Consider the following 14,301-nt stretch of genomic DNA (forward strand, 5'->3'; position numbering starts at 1 on the left):
CCAAGGAGTATTTCTGTCTGTAATAAAGCCCTTTTGTGGGGAAAAACCTATTCTGGTTGTCTAGGCCTAGCTCCCCAGTGAGTGTGCCTTGGTCCCAAGTGGCCTAATGAATTTATTTCACTTGATCTGATTTCTTTACAATGAACTGTATGTAACTCAGTAAAATCATAGTAATTGTTGCATGTAGCGCTTTTATATTTTTGTTCAGTGTATATATTGGAAGAGATTTAGCCTTGTTTGATTGCAAGGTAGAAAAACAAGCAACAAATCCAGCTTGATTTCTAGATGTTTATTAGTTATTTGTTTGAAGACAAACCCGATGGGGCCCAGATGTTAGGAACATTGTATAATTAAAGCAGGAAATCCACACAAGTGAAGTTGATTCCATTGTCTGATGGAAGTGTTTAGGGTATTCCATGCGTACCTAACTGATCAGCCATGGCACCAGGGCCCGTGTTCACATAGCATCTCAGAGTAGTAGGAGTGCTGATCTAGGATCAGTTTTGTCTTTTCGATCATAATGAATAAGAGGAGGTTCTGATCCCGGATGAGCACTGCTACTTTGAGATGCTTTGTGAATATGGGCCCAGGTCTTTCACATTCAACCTTTTGAGGTCAGTAGTAACATGGATGAATTGTGAGGTGCAGTAGGTCAGTAGTAACATGGATAAATAGTGAGGTGCAGTAGGTCAGTAGTAACATGGATGAATAGTGAGGTGCAGTAGGTCAGTAGTAACATGGATAAATAGTGGGGTGCAGTAGGTCAGTAGTAACATGGATAAATAGTGAGGTGCAGTAGGTCAGTAGTAACATGGATAAATAGTGAGGGGCAGTAGGTCAGTAGTAACATGGATAAATAGTGGGGTGCAGTAGGTCAGTAGTAACATGGATAAATAGTGGGGTGCAGTAGGTCAGTAGTAACATGGATAAATAGTGGGGTGCAGTAGGTCAGTAGTAACATGGATAAATAGTGGGGTGCAGTAGGTCAGTAGTAACATGGATGAATAGTGAGGTGCAGTAGGTCACTAGTAACATGGATGTGTGGTTTTGTATGTTCCTGCAGGCGGGCACGGTGCGAGACTCCATGGCCAAGTCCCTGTACAGCGCACTGTTTGACTGGATTGTGTTCCGGATCAACCACGCACTGCTCAACAACCGGGACTTGGAGGAGAGCGCCAAGGTAAGACCAACGTGACTGCTATCATGCTTTGTTACGACATACTCATGTCTGCTTATAATATATCTGTCATGCGTTGATGACATGCTCACCTCTCCACTTCATTAGGATTAAGATCACTTGATTGGTCAATTTCAAGGTCCAACTAAAAGGTTACTTCCTTCCGCTGTTAACCCAACCTCCGAAAAACACGCATGCATACAGTGGTGGGAAAAAGTACCCAATCGTCCTACTTGAGTAAAAGTCTAAAAGTATTTGGTTTTAAATATACTTAAGTATCAAATGTGCAAGTATAAACCATTTCAAAGTCCTTATATTAAGCAAATCAGACGGCATCATTTTCTTGTTTTTTTTTAATTTACAGATAGCCAGGGGCACACTCCGACACTGACATCATTCACAAAGGAAGCATTTGTGTTTAGTGAGTCTGCCAGATCAAAGGCAGTAGGGATGACCAGGGATGTTCTCTTAATAAGTGTGTCAATTGCACCATTTCCCTGTCCTGCTAAGCATTCAAAATGTAATGACTACTTTTGGTTGTCAGGGAACATTTTATGGAGTAAAAAGTACATTATTTTCTTTAGGAATGTAGTGAGGTAAAAGTTGTCAAAAATGTAAATAGTAAAGTACAGATACCCCCAAAAACTACTTAAGTAATACTTTAAAGTATTTTTACTTAAGTACTTTACTGCATACATACATATACAGGTTTTGGGGAGGTGTGGGGGGCTGCCACACTGGGCGCCCAGGGAGCTGTTGTTGGGGCAGTTAAGTGCCTTGCTCAAGGGCACAACATTTACCCTCCTTTTGCCAGCTCACCTCCTGCCAGATTGGTTTCCATCGGACTCCGGATTCGAACTGGCAACCCTCCGGTTGCAGGCTCACCTCTCTAAGGCTACCTGACGCTCACCTCTCCGCCCAGAATAACTGGCTTTATGCTTCTGTTACAGGTGTTCAAATAGAGCATGAACAACTTGGCAGAGACATGCTGTGATAAGACAAGCTGTTTTATTGATTTAATAAATCATAGTATGAACCACCTTCTGGAATCAGTGACATCAGTGGTTTTGTTTGAACAGCTTCAACCTTGCAACCTTGTCAAATTTATTTATATAGCCCTTCGTACATCAGCTAATATCTCGAAGTGCTGTACAGAAACCCAGGCTAAAACCCCAAACAGCAAGCAATGCAGGTGTAGAAGCACGGCTAAGGGTCTTTGGTAACCTTCTCAGTTAGACTTTCACCTATATGGCTTTCATATTGAATTGTTTTTTGTTGTTGTCAAAAAGCTTATTGTTAATTGAGATTTCACCCTCATGTATCCCTCAGATCTTTTCCATCGGAGTGCTGGACATCTTTGGCTTTGAGGACTACGAAAACAACAGCTTTGAGCAGTTCTGCATCAACTTGGCCAACGAGAGGCTCCAGCACTACTTCAATCAGCACATCTTTAAGCTTGAGCAGGTACGGCATTTGGCATTCCTGCACCCTTTCAGTACTAAACTGTACTTATCCACAATGCACTTACATGGAAGTCTACTATACAGTGGTCCTTTAACCCTCCAGTGGGTTATGCAATAGGGTTTATTATGGGGCTGACCGCCACATGACTCATCTCTTCAACCCTCTGACTGTTGATTATGATGGATGTATGTTATCTCCTCAACCCTCATTATGATGGATGGATGTTACCTCCTCAACCCTCATTATGATGGATGGATGTTACCTCCTCAACCCTCATTATGATGGATGTGTGTTGCCTCCTCAACCCTCATTATGATGGATGGATGTTACCTCCTCAACCCTCATTATGATGGATGTGTGTTGCCTCCTCAACCCTCATTATGATGGATGGATGTTACCTCCTCAACCCTCATTATGATGGATGGATGTTACCTCCTCAACCCTCATTATGATGGATGTGTGTTACCTCCTCAACCCTCATTATGATGGATGTGTGTTGCCTCCTCAACCCTCATTATGATGGATGTGTGTTGCCTCCTCAACCCTCATTATGATGGATGTGTGTTGCCTCCTCAACCCTCATTATGATGAATGGATGTTACCTCCTCAACCCTCATTATGATGGATGTGTGTTGCCTCCTCAACCCTCATTATGATGGATGGATGTTACCTCCTCAACCCTCATTATGATGGATGTGTGTTGGTGTTAACTGACTGGATTGAAGAGAAAGGTTGTTTTGGTCATGATCAGCTTTGTAGGTAAACATCATGTTTAATCACGATTGTCCTTAACTACTTTTAGGCTGCATTCACACAGGCAGCCCAATTCTGATATTCTTTCCACTAATTGGTCTTTTGACCAATGACATCAATCTTTTTCAAAGGTGATCTGATTGGTCAAAAGACCAATTAGTGAAAAAATATCAGAATTTGTCTGCCTGTCTAAATGAAGCCTTAGTGAGTACAACTGAAACTGATTGGAGAGTTCCTTTTAACAGTGCCGTCTTGGTAATGACATATACTGTATTTGCTCAAGGAGGCCTCCTGTACAAAGGCACCCATCCATAAAGTCACTGCCGTCATTAACCTCCATGTTAAAAATTAGCCACGGCTTTTGAACGTGTACAGCACTCACTCAACTTCTAAGAGGGTTTGTTTGCTTCATGCTTTGGTGAGGTTGGGACATTTCATCATGCTACTAATAAGTCAGATTTTATGGGATTTCCTATGTTAAAATGTACTGTTCCTCAACAGAACAAATGGCTTATGAAATGAATGGTCTTAGAAGAGCACTGAAGTGTTGGAGCTCAATCAAGACAATACTCTGCTATAGTTCTGAACTGTTAGAGCTCAATCAAGACAATACTCTGCTATAGTTCTGAACTGTTAGAGCTCAATCAAGACAATACTCTGCTATAGTTCTGAACTGTTAGAGCTCAATCAAGACAATACTCTGCTATAGTTCTGAACTGTTAGAGCTCAATCAAGACAATACTCTGCTATAGTTCTGAACTGTTAGAGATCAATCAAGACAATACTCTGCTATAGTTCTGAACTGTTAGAGATCAATCAAGACAATACTCTGCTATAGTTCTGAACTGTTAGAGATCAATCAAGACAATACTCTGCTATAGTTCTGAACTGTTAGAGATCAATCAATCCAATACTCTGGTATAGTTCTGAACTGTTAGAGATCAATCAAGACTACTCTGGTATACAGTACTAGTCAAAAGTTTGGACACACCTACTCATTCAAGGGTTTTTCTTTATTTTTACTATTTTCTACATTGTAGAATAATACTAAAGACATAAACTATGAAATAACACATATGGAATCATGTAGTAACCAAAAAAGTGTTAAACAAATCTAAATATATTTTATATTTAAGGTTCTTCAAAGTAGCCACCCTTTGCTTTGATGACAGCTTTGCACACTCTTGGCATTGTGGTCTTGACTATTATTCTACAATGTAGAAAATAGTAAAAAATAAAGAAACACCCTGGAATGAGTAGGTGTGTCCAAACTTTTGACTGTTACTGTAGTTCTGAAGTGAACAAGACAATACTCTGATATAGTTCTGAACTCAATACTCATAAGGATGTACTAAAGGAACCACGTGCTGCTTGTCATAAGCAGGCAGCCATTTTTCTGGTGGTTGTAAATGTCCTTATCCCCTACCGTTTCTGGTGGTTGTAAATGTCCTTATCCCCTACCGTTTATGGTGGTTATGTGCTTATCTGCTACCTTTAGAAAATAAATATTTTGAGCTTATAAATGCAAATTCCTAAAAAAAACAAAAAGACATCCCAGGAATACAGATTCTCGTAGAGGCATTGCTATAAGAGAGAGGTGTGTGTGTGTGTGTGCGTGTGCGTGTGTGTGCGTGGCCTGAATTCCTCCAGAGAGCGGGTGGAGTGCGTCATTCAGCAGGCTGCAGCGTCTCACTCCCCAGTGACTGTCATATCAGCTAATAACTCCACACTCTAAGTGTTGGCAAACCATCAGACGTCTAAACCACTGCTGGCAACGTAGAGCAGGACTGTCATTAGAGCAGTGTTTATGGTCCATTCACACTCAATGAACAGCGTGGTGGCCTACTGTACTGTACACAGCCAGCTAGCAGGGACACGGTCTTCTTACTGCTATTAGCTAACCACTATCGTGTTGATCATCTTGTCTCGTGTTGTTACGCTGTGCTGAAGTTGGCATGTCCATACTGTATACACAGCATGGGCCTTGATGTTTTTACTGACTGAACTGGGGCTGATTGAAGTCATAGTCTATAAAGCACCAACATGCCCTCAAAGTCCATGATAATGATTGACTAGAAAATGTCTCCATATTGTATGATCCTGTAAGTCACACTAAAAGGCTCTCTGTGCAGACAGGCATGTTCAGACCCAGTTAGAAGGAGAACACACCAGCCCATCAATGTGTGACCGTGTTGACATCCAAGAATCGGGCTGTGAATGTGACCTGCTTGAGTAGCACAAGGATCATCGATTCTAATGCTTTACCTTTTCCTAGCGCTCACCGTAGTTGTCCAGGCATGTTTTGCCCTGTGCTTTACATGACAGGAAGGTCCAATTTGGAGACGTCCAAGTCCTCTGGTTAACAGAAAATAAGGACTGGGTTATTTGCCATGGTTTGGAGACCAGGGTCAGTCACGGTGTAGAACCGTTTTAGCATTGTTCAAGGGCTCAACGTCAGCAGATGGCAGGTTATTTGTGCTCATGGGAAATTGAATAAAGCAGGGGGTTTATTTTCATATCTGGATTGTATTGTTGTGATTGACCTGCACATCTAGTTGTAGGAAAGCGAAGAGATGAGAGGCTGCGTTGTGAAGGCCTGGTGGTGGCCCTAATAGATGACAGATCAACATGGAGACAATATCAAGGTGGCATCAAGGAGCTTTTTCCCCCATAATTATTCTGTCTAAAGAGATATATTCAGCTAACCTGTATTTGCATTTGCCAAGTTCTTTGAATATTGTTGGACTGAGCCGTTTCCTTTGTGTTGGGTAACTCTGACAGTACGCGAGGGGAGGTGCTAGTTGCCCCTCAATGAAAGGAAGTGTGTGTGCGTGTGCGTCGGAACAAGTGACGGAGGGGACAAAGTTGACAGACGTCAGGTTGGCTCATCTCCAGCTACATCTGGCAGGCATGACATCACCATCATAAATCACTACACACTGGAGGGATTCGTGGAATAGTCAGACACATCACACACTTGTGTATACACACACACACACATGCTCACACACACACTCACACACACACACGAGCGCTCATTATACGGTTAATGGTATGTGGTTCGGTATGTGTTTTTACCATTTATAGAGATCTTGTAAATGTCGTTTTCTGGATTTTCCATGTGCTACCAGGGTTCATTCAGGTTGTTGGATAGATCTAGGCTCACTGAAGGAGATGTGATGAAGTCAAGAGAGGGAAGCAGAATAGAGATGGAGGTTAACAGACAAACATAGCAGATGCTACTATGACATTCAGTTACACATCAGCCTGAGCCTATCATATGGGAAATATCCACAACAACATTTTATAGGACCTTGTTCAGTGTTTGTGGTGTAAACACAATACATATACTGTATATGGTCCCTTTTTAGGCACAGATCTAGGATCAGCTCCCCTTTCCCAAATTCTAACCATGAACACTGTCAGCTTGTACAATGTTCATGGCGGACTAATATGAACATTTTTGTTAAGCATTGAAGGACCGGGCCTTTGGTTCATTCCATTCTTCTGCAGACTGGGATCATAAACCACCCTATTAGGTTATTGTTTCTGTGCCCATGCTGCCACCAATGAGGTTTGTTCTGCTATTTCCCAGTCGTTATTTGCGAGGGCAGAGGGATAACAGATTGACTGGTTTGTTCAGCTGACTGTGTGTCTTTTGGCTAATAGAGAGGAGGGGAAAGGAGGCTCCATTGATTTGATGAAACTCTCGCTGGGATTATAGCCCTTTATTGCTCCATTCTTTTCCCCAGTGAGTCAAGGAAACAACGTGCAGTAGGGGAGAAACACTGCAAAATGCTAAGAATGCTTTTCATATTATTAAACCGCAAAGTGGTCCAGGCTGGCACAGCACAGCACGGTGGTCCAGGCAGGCACAGCTCAGCACAGGGAAGGGTTGTGCTGTGTTCTAGCCTAACAGAAAAAAACACTACTACTGGAAAACTGTTGTTTTTTTGTTCAGGCCCAGTATCGACACTACTACTGGAACACTGTTGTTTTGTTTGTTCAGGCCCAGTATCGACACTGCTACTGGAACACTGTTGTTTTGTTTGTTCAAGCCCAGTATCGACACTACTAACAACAGTGAATACTGTTGTTTGTTTGTTCAGGCCCAGTATCAACACTTCTACTGGAACACTGTTGTTTTGTTTGTTCAGGCCCAGTATCAACACTACTGATGGGACCCTGTTGTTTTGTTTGTTCAGGCCCAGTATCAACACTACTGATGGGACCCTGTTGTTTTGTTTGTTCAGGCTCAGTATCAATGCTACCACTGGAACACTGTTGTTTTGTTTGTTCAGGCCCAGTATCGACACTGCTACTTGAACACTGTTGTTTTGTTTGTTCAGGCCCAGTATCAACACTACTAACAACAGTGAACACTGTTGTTTTGTTTGTTCAGGCCCAGTATCAACACTTCTACTGGAAAACTGTTGTTTTGTTTGTTCAGGCCCAGTATCAACACTACTGATGGGACCCTGTTGTTTTGTTTGTTCAGGCCCAGTATCAACACTACTGATGGGACCCTGTTGTTTTGTTTGTTCAGGCTCAGTATCAACGCTACTACTGGAACACTGTTGTTTTGTTTGTTCAGGCCCAGTATCAACACTTCTACTGGAAAACTGTTGTTTTGTTTGTTCAGGCCCAGTATCAACACTACTGATGGGACCCTGTTGTTTTGTTTGTTCAGGCCCAGTATCAACACTACTGATGGGACCCTGTTGTTTTGTTTGTTCAGGCTCAGTATCAACACTACTACTGGAAAACTGTTGTTTTGTTTGTTCAGGCCCAGTATCAACACTACTGATGGGACCCTGTTTTGTTTGTTCAGGCCCAGTATCAACGCTACTACTGGAACACTGTTGTTTTGTTTGTTCAGGCCCAGTATCAACACTACTACTGGAACACTGTTGTTTTGTTTGTTCAGGCCCAGTATCAACACTACTACTGGAACACTGTTGTTTTGTTTGTTCAGGCCCAGTATCAACACTTCTACTGGAAAACTGTTGTTTTGTTTGTTCAGGCCCAGTATCAACACTACTGATGGGACCCTGTTGTTTTGTTTGTTCAGGCCCAGTATCAACACTACTGATGGGACCCTGTTGTTTTGTTTGTTCAGGCTCAGTATCAACGCTACTACTGGAACACTGTTGTTTTGTTTGTTCAGGCCCAGTATCAACACTTCTACTGGAAAACTGTTGTTTTGTTTGTTCAGGCCCAGTATCAACACTACTGATGGGACCCTGTTGTTTTGTTTGTTCAGGCCCAGTATCAACACTACTGATGGGACCCTGTTGTTTTGTTTGTTCAGGCTCAGTATCAACGCTACTACTGGAACACTGTTGTTTTGTTTGTTCAGGCCCAGTATCAACACTTCTACTGGAAAACTGTTGTTTTGTTTGTTCAGGCCCAGTATCAACACTACTGATGGGACCCTGTTGTTTTGTTTGTTCAGGCCCAGTATCAACACTACTGATGGGACCCTGTTGTTTTGTTTGTTCAGGCTCAGTATCAACGCTACTACTGGAACACTGTTGTTTTGTTTGTTCAGGCCCAGTATCAACACTTCTACTGGAAAACTGTTGTTTTGTTTGTTCAGGCCCAGTATCAACACTACTGATGGGACCATGTTTTGTTTGTTCAGGCCCAGTATCAACGCTACTACTGGAACACTGTTGTTTTGTTTGTTCAGGCCCAGTATCAACACTACTACTGGAACACTGTTGTTTTGTTTGTTCAGGCCCAGTATCGACACTACCACTGGAACACTGTTGCTTTGTTTGTTCAGGCCCCGTATCAACGCTACTACTGGAACACTGTTGTTTTGTTTGTTCAGGCCCAGTATCAACACTACTACTGGAACACTGTTGTTTTGTTTGTTCAGGCCCCGTATCAACGCTACTACTGGAACACTGTTGTTTTGTTTGTTCAGGCCCAGTATCAACACTACTACTGGAACACTGTTGTTTTGTTTGTTCAGGCCCCGTATCAACACTACTACTGGAACACTGTTGTTTTGTTTGTTCAGGCCCCGTATCAACGCTACTACTGGAACACTGTTGTTTTGTTTGTTCAGGCCCAGTATCAACACTTCTACTGGAACACTGTTGTTTTGTTTGTTCAGGCCCAGTATCAACACTACTGATGGGACCCTGTTGTTTTGTTTGTTCAGGCCCAGTATCCACACTACTGATGGGACCCTGTTGTTTTGTTTGTTCAGGCTCAGTATCAATGCTACTACTGGAACACTGTTGTTTTGTTTGTTCAGGCCCAATATCGACACTACCACTGGAACACTGTTGTTTTGTTTGTTCAGGCCCAGTATCGACACTGCTACTTGAACACTGTTGTTTTGTTTGTTCAGGCCCAGTATCAACACTACTAACAACAGTGAACACTGTTGTTTTGTTTGTTCAGGCCCAGTATCAACACTTCTACTGGAAAACTGTTGTTTTGTTTGTTCAGGCCCAGTATCAACACTACTGATGGGACCCTGTTGTTTTGTTTGTTCAGGCCCAGTATCAACACTACTGATGGGACCCTGTTGTTTTGTTTGTTCAGGCTCAGTATCAACGCTACTACTGGAACACTGTTGTTTTGTTTGTTCAGGCCCAGTATCAACACTTCTACTGGAAAACTGTTGTTTTGTTTGTTCAGGCCCAGTATCAACACTACTGATGGGACCCTGTTGTTTTGTTTGTTCAGGCCCAGTATCAACACTACTGATGGGACCCTGTTGTTTTGTTTGTTCAGGCTCAGTATCAACACTACTACTGGAAAACTGTTGTTTTGTTTGTTCAGGCCCAGTATCAACACTACTGATGGGACCCTGTTTTGTTTGTTCAGGCCCAGTATCAACGCTACTACTGGAACACTGTTGTTTTGTTTGTTCAGGCCCAGTATCAACACTACTACTGGAACACTGTTGTTTTGTTTGTTCAGGCCCAGTATCAACACTACTACTGGAACACTGTTGTTTTGTTTGTTCAGGCCCAGTATCAACACTTCTACTGGAAAACTGTTTTGTTTGTTCAGGCCCAGTATCAACACTACTGATGGGACCCTGTTGTTTTGTTTGTTCAGGCCCAGTATCAACACTACTGATGGGACCCTGTTGTTTTGTTTGTTCAGGCTCAGTATCAACGCTACTACTGGAACACTGTTGTTTTGTTTGTTCAGGCCCAGTATCAACACTTCTACTGGAAAACTGTTGTTTTGTTTGTTCAGGCCCAGTATCAACACTACTGATGGGACCCTGTTGTTTTGTTTGTTCAGGCCCAGTATCAACACTACTGATGGGACCCTATTGTTTTGTTTGTTCAGGCTCAGTATCAACGCTACTACTGGAACACTGTTGTTTTGTTTGTTCAGGCCCAGTATCGACACTACCACTGGAACACTGTTGCTTTGTTTGTTCAGGCCCCGTATCAACGCTACTACTGGAACACTGTTGTTTTGTTTGTTCAGGCCCAGTATCAACACTACTACTGGAACACTGTTGTTTTGTTTGTTCAGGCCCCGTATCAACGCTACTACTGGAACACTGTTGTTTTGTTTGTTCAGGCCCAGTATCAACACTACTACTGGAACACTGTTGTTTTGTTTGTTCAGGCCCAGTATCAACACTACTACTGGAACACTGTTGTTTTGTTTGTTCAGGCCCAGTATCGACACTACCACTGGAACACTGTTGCTTTGTTTGTTCAGGCCCCGTATCAACGCTACTACTGGAACACTGTTGTTTTGTTTGTTCAGGCCCAGTATCAACACTACTACTGGAACACTGTTGTTTTGTTTGTTCAGGCCCCGTATCAACGCTACTACTGGAACACTGTTGTTTTGTTTGTTCAGGCCCAGTATCAACACTACTACTGGAACACTGTTGTTTTGTTTGTTCAGGCCCCGTATCAACACTACTACTGGAACACTGTTGTTTTGTTTGTTCAGGCCCCGTATCAACGCTACTACTGGAACACTGTTGTTTTGTTTGTTCAGGCCCAGTATCAACACTTCTACTGGAACACTGTTGTTTTGTTTGTTCAGGCCCAGTATCAACACTACTGATGGGACCCTGTTGTTTTGTTTGTTCAGGCCCAGTATCCACACTACTGATGGGACCCTGTTGTTTTGTTTGTTCAGGCTCAGTATCAATGCTACTACTGGAACACTGTTGTTTTGTTTGTTCAGGCCCAATATCGACACTACCACTGGAACACTGTTGTTTTGTTTGTTCAGGCCCAGTATCGACACTGCTACTTGAACACTGTTGTTTTGTTTGTTCAGGCCCAGTATCAACACTACTAACAACAGTGAACACTGTTGTTTTGTTTGTTCAGGCCCAGTATCAACACTTCTACTGGAAAACTGTTGTTTTGTTTGTTCAGGCCCAGTATCAACACTACTGATGGGACCCTGTTGTTTTGTTTGTTCAGGCCCAGTATCAACACTACTGATGGGACCCTGTTGTTTTGTTTGTTCAGGCTCAGTATCAACACTACTACTGGAACACTGTTGTTTTGTTTGTTCAGGCCCAGTATCAACACTTCTACTGGAAAACTGTTGTTTTGTTTGTTCAGGCCCAGTATCAACACTACTGATGGGACCCTGTTTTGTTTGTTCAGGCCCAGTATCAACGCTACTACTGGAACACTGTTGTTTTGTTTGTTCAGGCCCAGTATCAACACTACTACTGGAACACTGTTGTTTTGTTTGTTCAGGCCCAGTATCAACACTACTACTGGAACACTGTTGTTTTGTTTGTTCAGGCCCAGTATCAACACTTCTACTGGAAAACTGTTGTTTTGTTTGTTCAGGCCCAGTATCAACACTACTGATGGGACCCTGTTGTTTTGTTTGTTCAGGCCCAGTATCAACACTACTGATGGGACCCTGTTGTTTTGTTTGTTCAGGCTCAGTATCAACGCTACTACTGGAACACTGTTGTTTTGTTTGTTCAGGCCCAGTATCAACACTTCTACTGGAAAACTGTTGTTTTGTTTGTTCAGGCCCAGTATCAACACTACTGATGGGACCCTGTTGTTTTGTTTGTTCAGGCCCAGTATCAACACTACTGATGGGACCCTGTTGTTTTGTTTGTTCAGGCTCAGTATCAACGCTACTACTGGAACACTGTTGTTTTGTTTGTTCAGGCCCAGTATCAACACTTCTACTGGAAAACTGTTGTTTTGTTTGTTCAGGCCCAGTATCAACACTACTGATGGGACCCTGTTTTGTTTGTTCAGGCCCAGTATCAACGCTACTACTGGAACACTGTTGTTTTGTTTGTTCAGGCCCAGTATCAACACTACTACTGGAACACTGTTGTTTTGTTTGTTCAGGCCCAGTATCGACACTACCACTGGAACACTGTTGTTTTGTTTGTTCAGGCCCCGTATCAACACTACTACTGGAACACTGTTGTTTTGTTTGTTCAGGCCCCGTATCAACGCTACTACTGGAACACTGCTGTTTTGTTTGTTCAGGCCCCGTATCAACGCTACTACTGGAACACTGTTGTTTTGTTTGTTCAGGCCCCGTATCAACGCTACTACTGGAACACTGTTGTTTTGTTTGTTCAGGCCAATAGTCAGTGGAGGCTTCTGAGGGGAGGACGGCTCATAATAATGGCTGGAATGGAGACAATGGGATGGCGTCAAACAAATGTAAACCATGTTTTTGATGTACTTGATAGCATTCCGCTCCAGCCATTACCAAGAGCTCGTCCTCCCCAATTAAGGTGCAAACAACCTCCAGTGCCAAGAGTGAAGGAACACAGAGTACAGGCCACAGTCTTGTTTTACCTGTCCTTGGGATGAAATGTGTGATGTAGGCTGTGAATGACGGTTATGTGATTGATGTTTGTCAGGGCAATCCCCTACTCCACTATCATATGCAGTGTTGTGACTTTGCAGTTGTGGCAGACAACCCAAACCTCTGTAGAACTTACACAGCATAGAAGAGGGATGTCCCCTACAATGTTATGGGGCTCAGTGGTATTTGGTACAAGTTGATAAGATTCTTACTAGACTTACTAGGACCAAACCTTGAGTGTTGAACCATAGCATTGTAAGATCACATCTTCATGTTTCTATTTGTTCATCCCGGAAACCCTAGACCCACTCCAATTCCCATACCGCCCCAACAGATGACGCATTCTCTGTTGCCCTCCACACTGCCCTTTCCCACCTGGACAAAAGGAACACATATGAGAAAAATCCAGAAAATCACATTGTATGATTTTTAAGTAATTAATTTGCATTTTATTGCATGACATAAGTATTTGATACATGAGAAAAGCAGAACTTAAAATCGGCAGTGTATCAAATACTTGTTCTCCCCCACTGTATATGGTCCCTTTTTAGGCACAGATCTAGGATCAGCTCCCCTTTCCCAAATTCTAACCATGAACACTGTCAGCTTGTACAATGTTCATGGCGGACTAATATGAACATTTTTGTTAAGCATTGAAGGACCGGGCCTTTGGTTCATTCCATTCTTCTGCAGACTGGGATCATAAACCACCCTATTCGGTTATTGTTTCTGTGCCCATGCTGCCACCAATGAGGTTTGTTCTGGTATTTCCCAGTCGTTATTTGCGAGGGCAGAGGGATAACAGATTGACTGGTTTGTTCAGCTGACTGTGTCTTTTGGCTAATAGAGAGGAGGGGAAAGGAGGCTCCATTGATTTGACGAAACTCTCGCTGGGATTATAGCCCTTTATTGCTCCATTCTTTCCCCCAGTGAGTCAAGGAAACAACGTGCAGTAGGGGAGAAACACTGCAAAATGCTAAGAATGCTTTTCATATTATTAAACCGCAAAGTGGTCCAGGCTGGCACAGCACAGCACGGTGGTCCAGGCAGGCACAGCTCAGCACAGGGAAGGGTTGTGCTGTGTTCTAGCCTAACAG

At 42.8% G+C, this 14,301-nt stretch overlaps 1 protein-coding gene across 1 annotated transcript in view; it reads left to right on the forward strand.

Annotated features, from left to right (window-relative positions):
- The window catches only part of LOC139575166 (unconventional myosin-IXAa-like), a 169,757-nt gene that overhangs the window by 95,796 nt on the left and 59,660 nt on the right, over positions 1-14,301 (forward strand). Inside the window, exons 10-11 of the mRNA XM_071400167.1 lie at positions 1,064-1,180; positions 2,507-2,641. Of these exons, the coding sequence (XP_071256268.1) occupies positions 1,064-1,180; positions 2,507-2,641 (252 nt within the window). The remainder of the gene's footprint in view (positions 1-1,063; positions 1,181-2,506; positions 2,642-14,301) is intronic.

Source organism: Salvelinus alpinus, chromosome 5 (genome assembly GCF_045679555.1).
Source record: "Salvelinus alpinus chromosome 5, SLU_Salpinus.1, whole genome shotgun sequence".
NCBI lineage: Eukaryota > Metazoa > Chordata > Actinopteri > Salmoniformes > Salmonidae > Salvelinus > Salvelinus alpinus.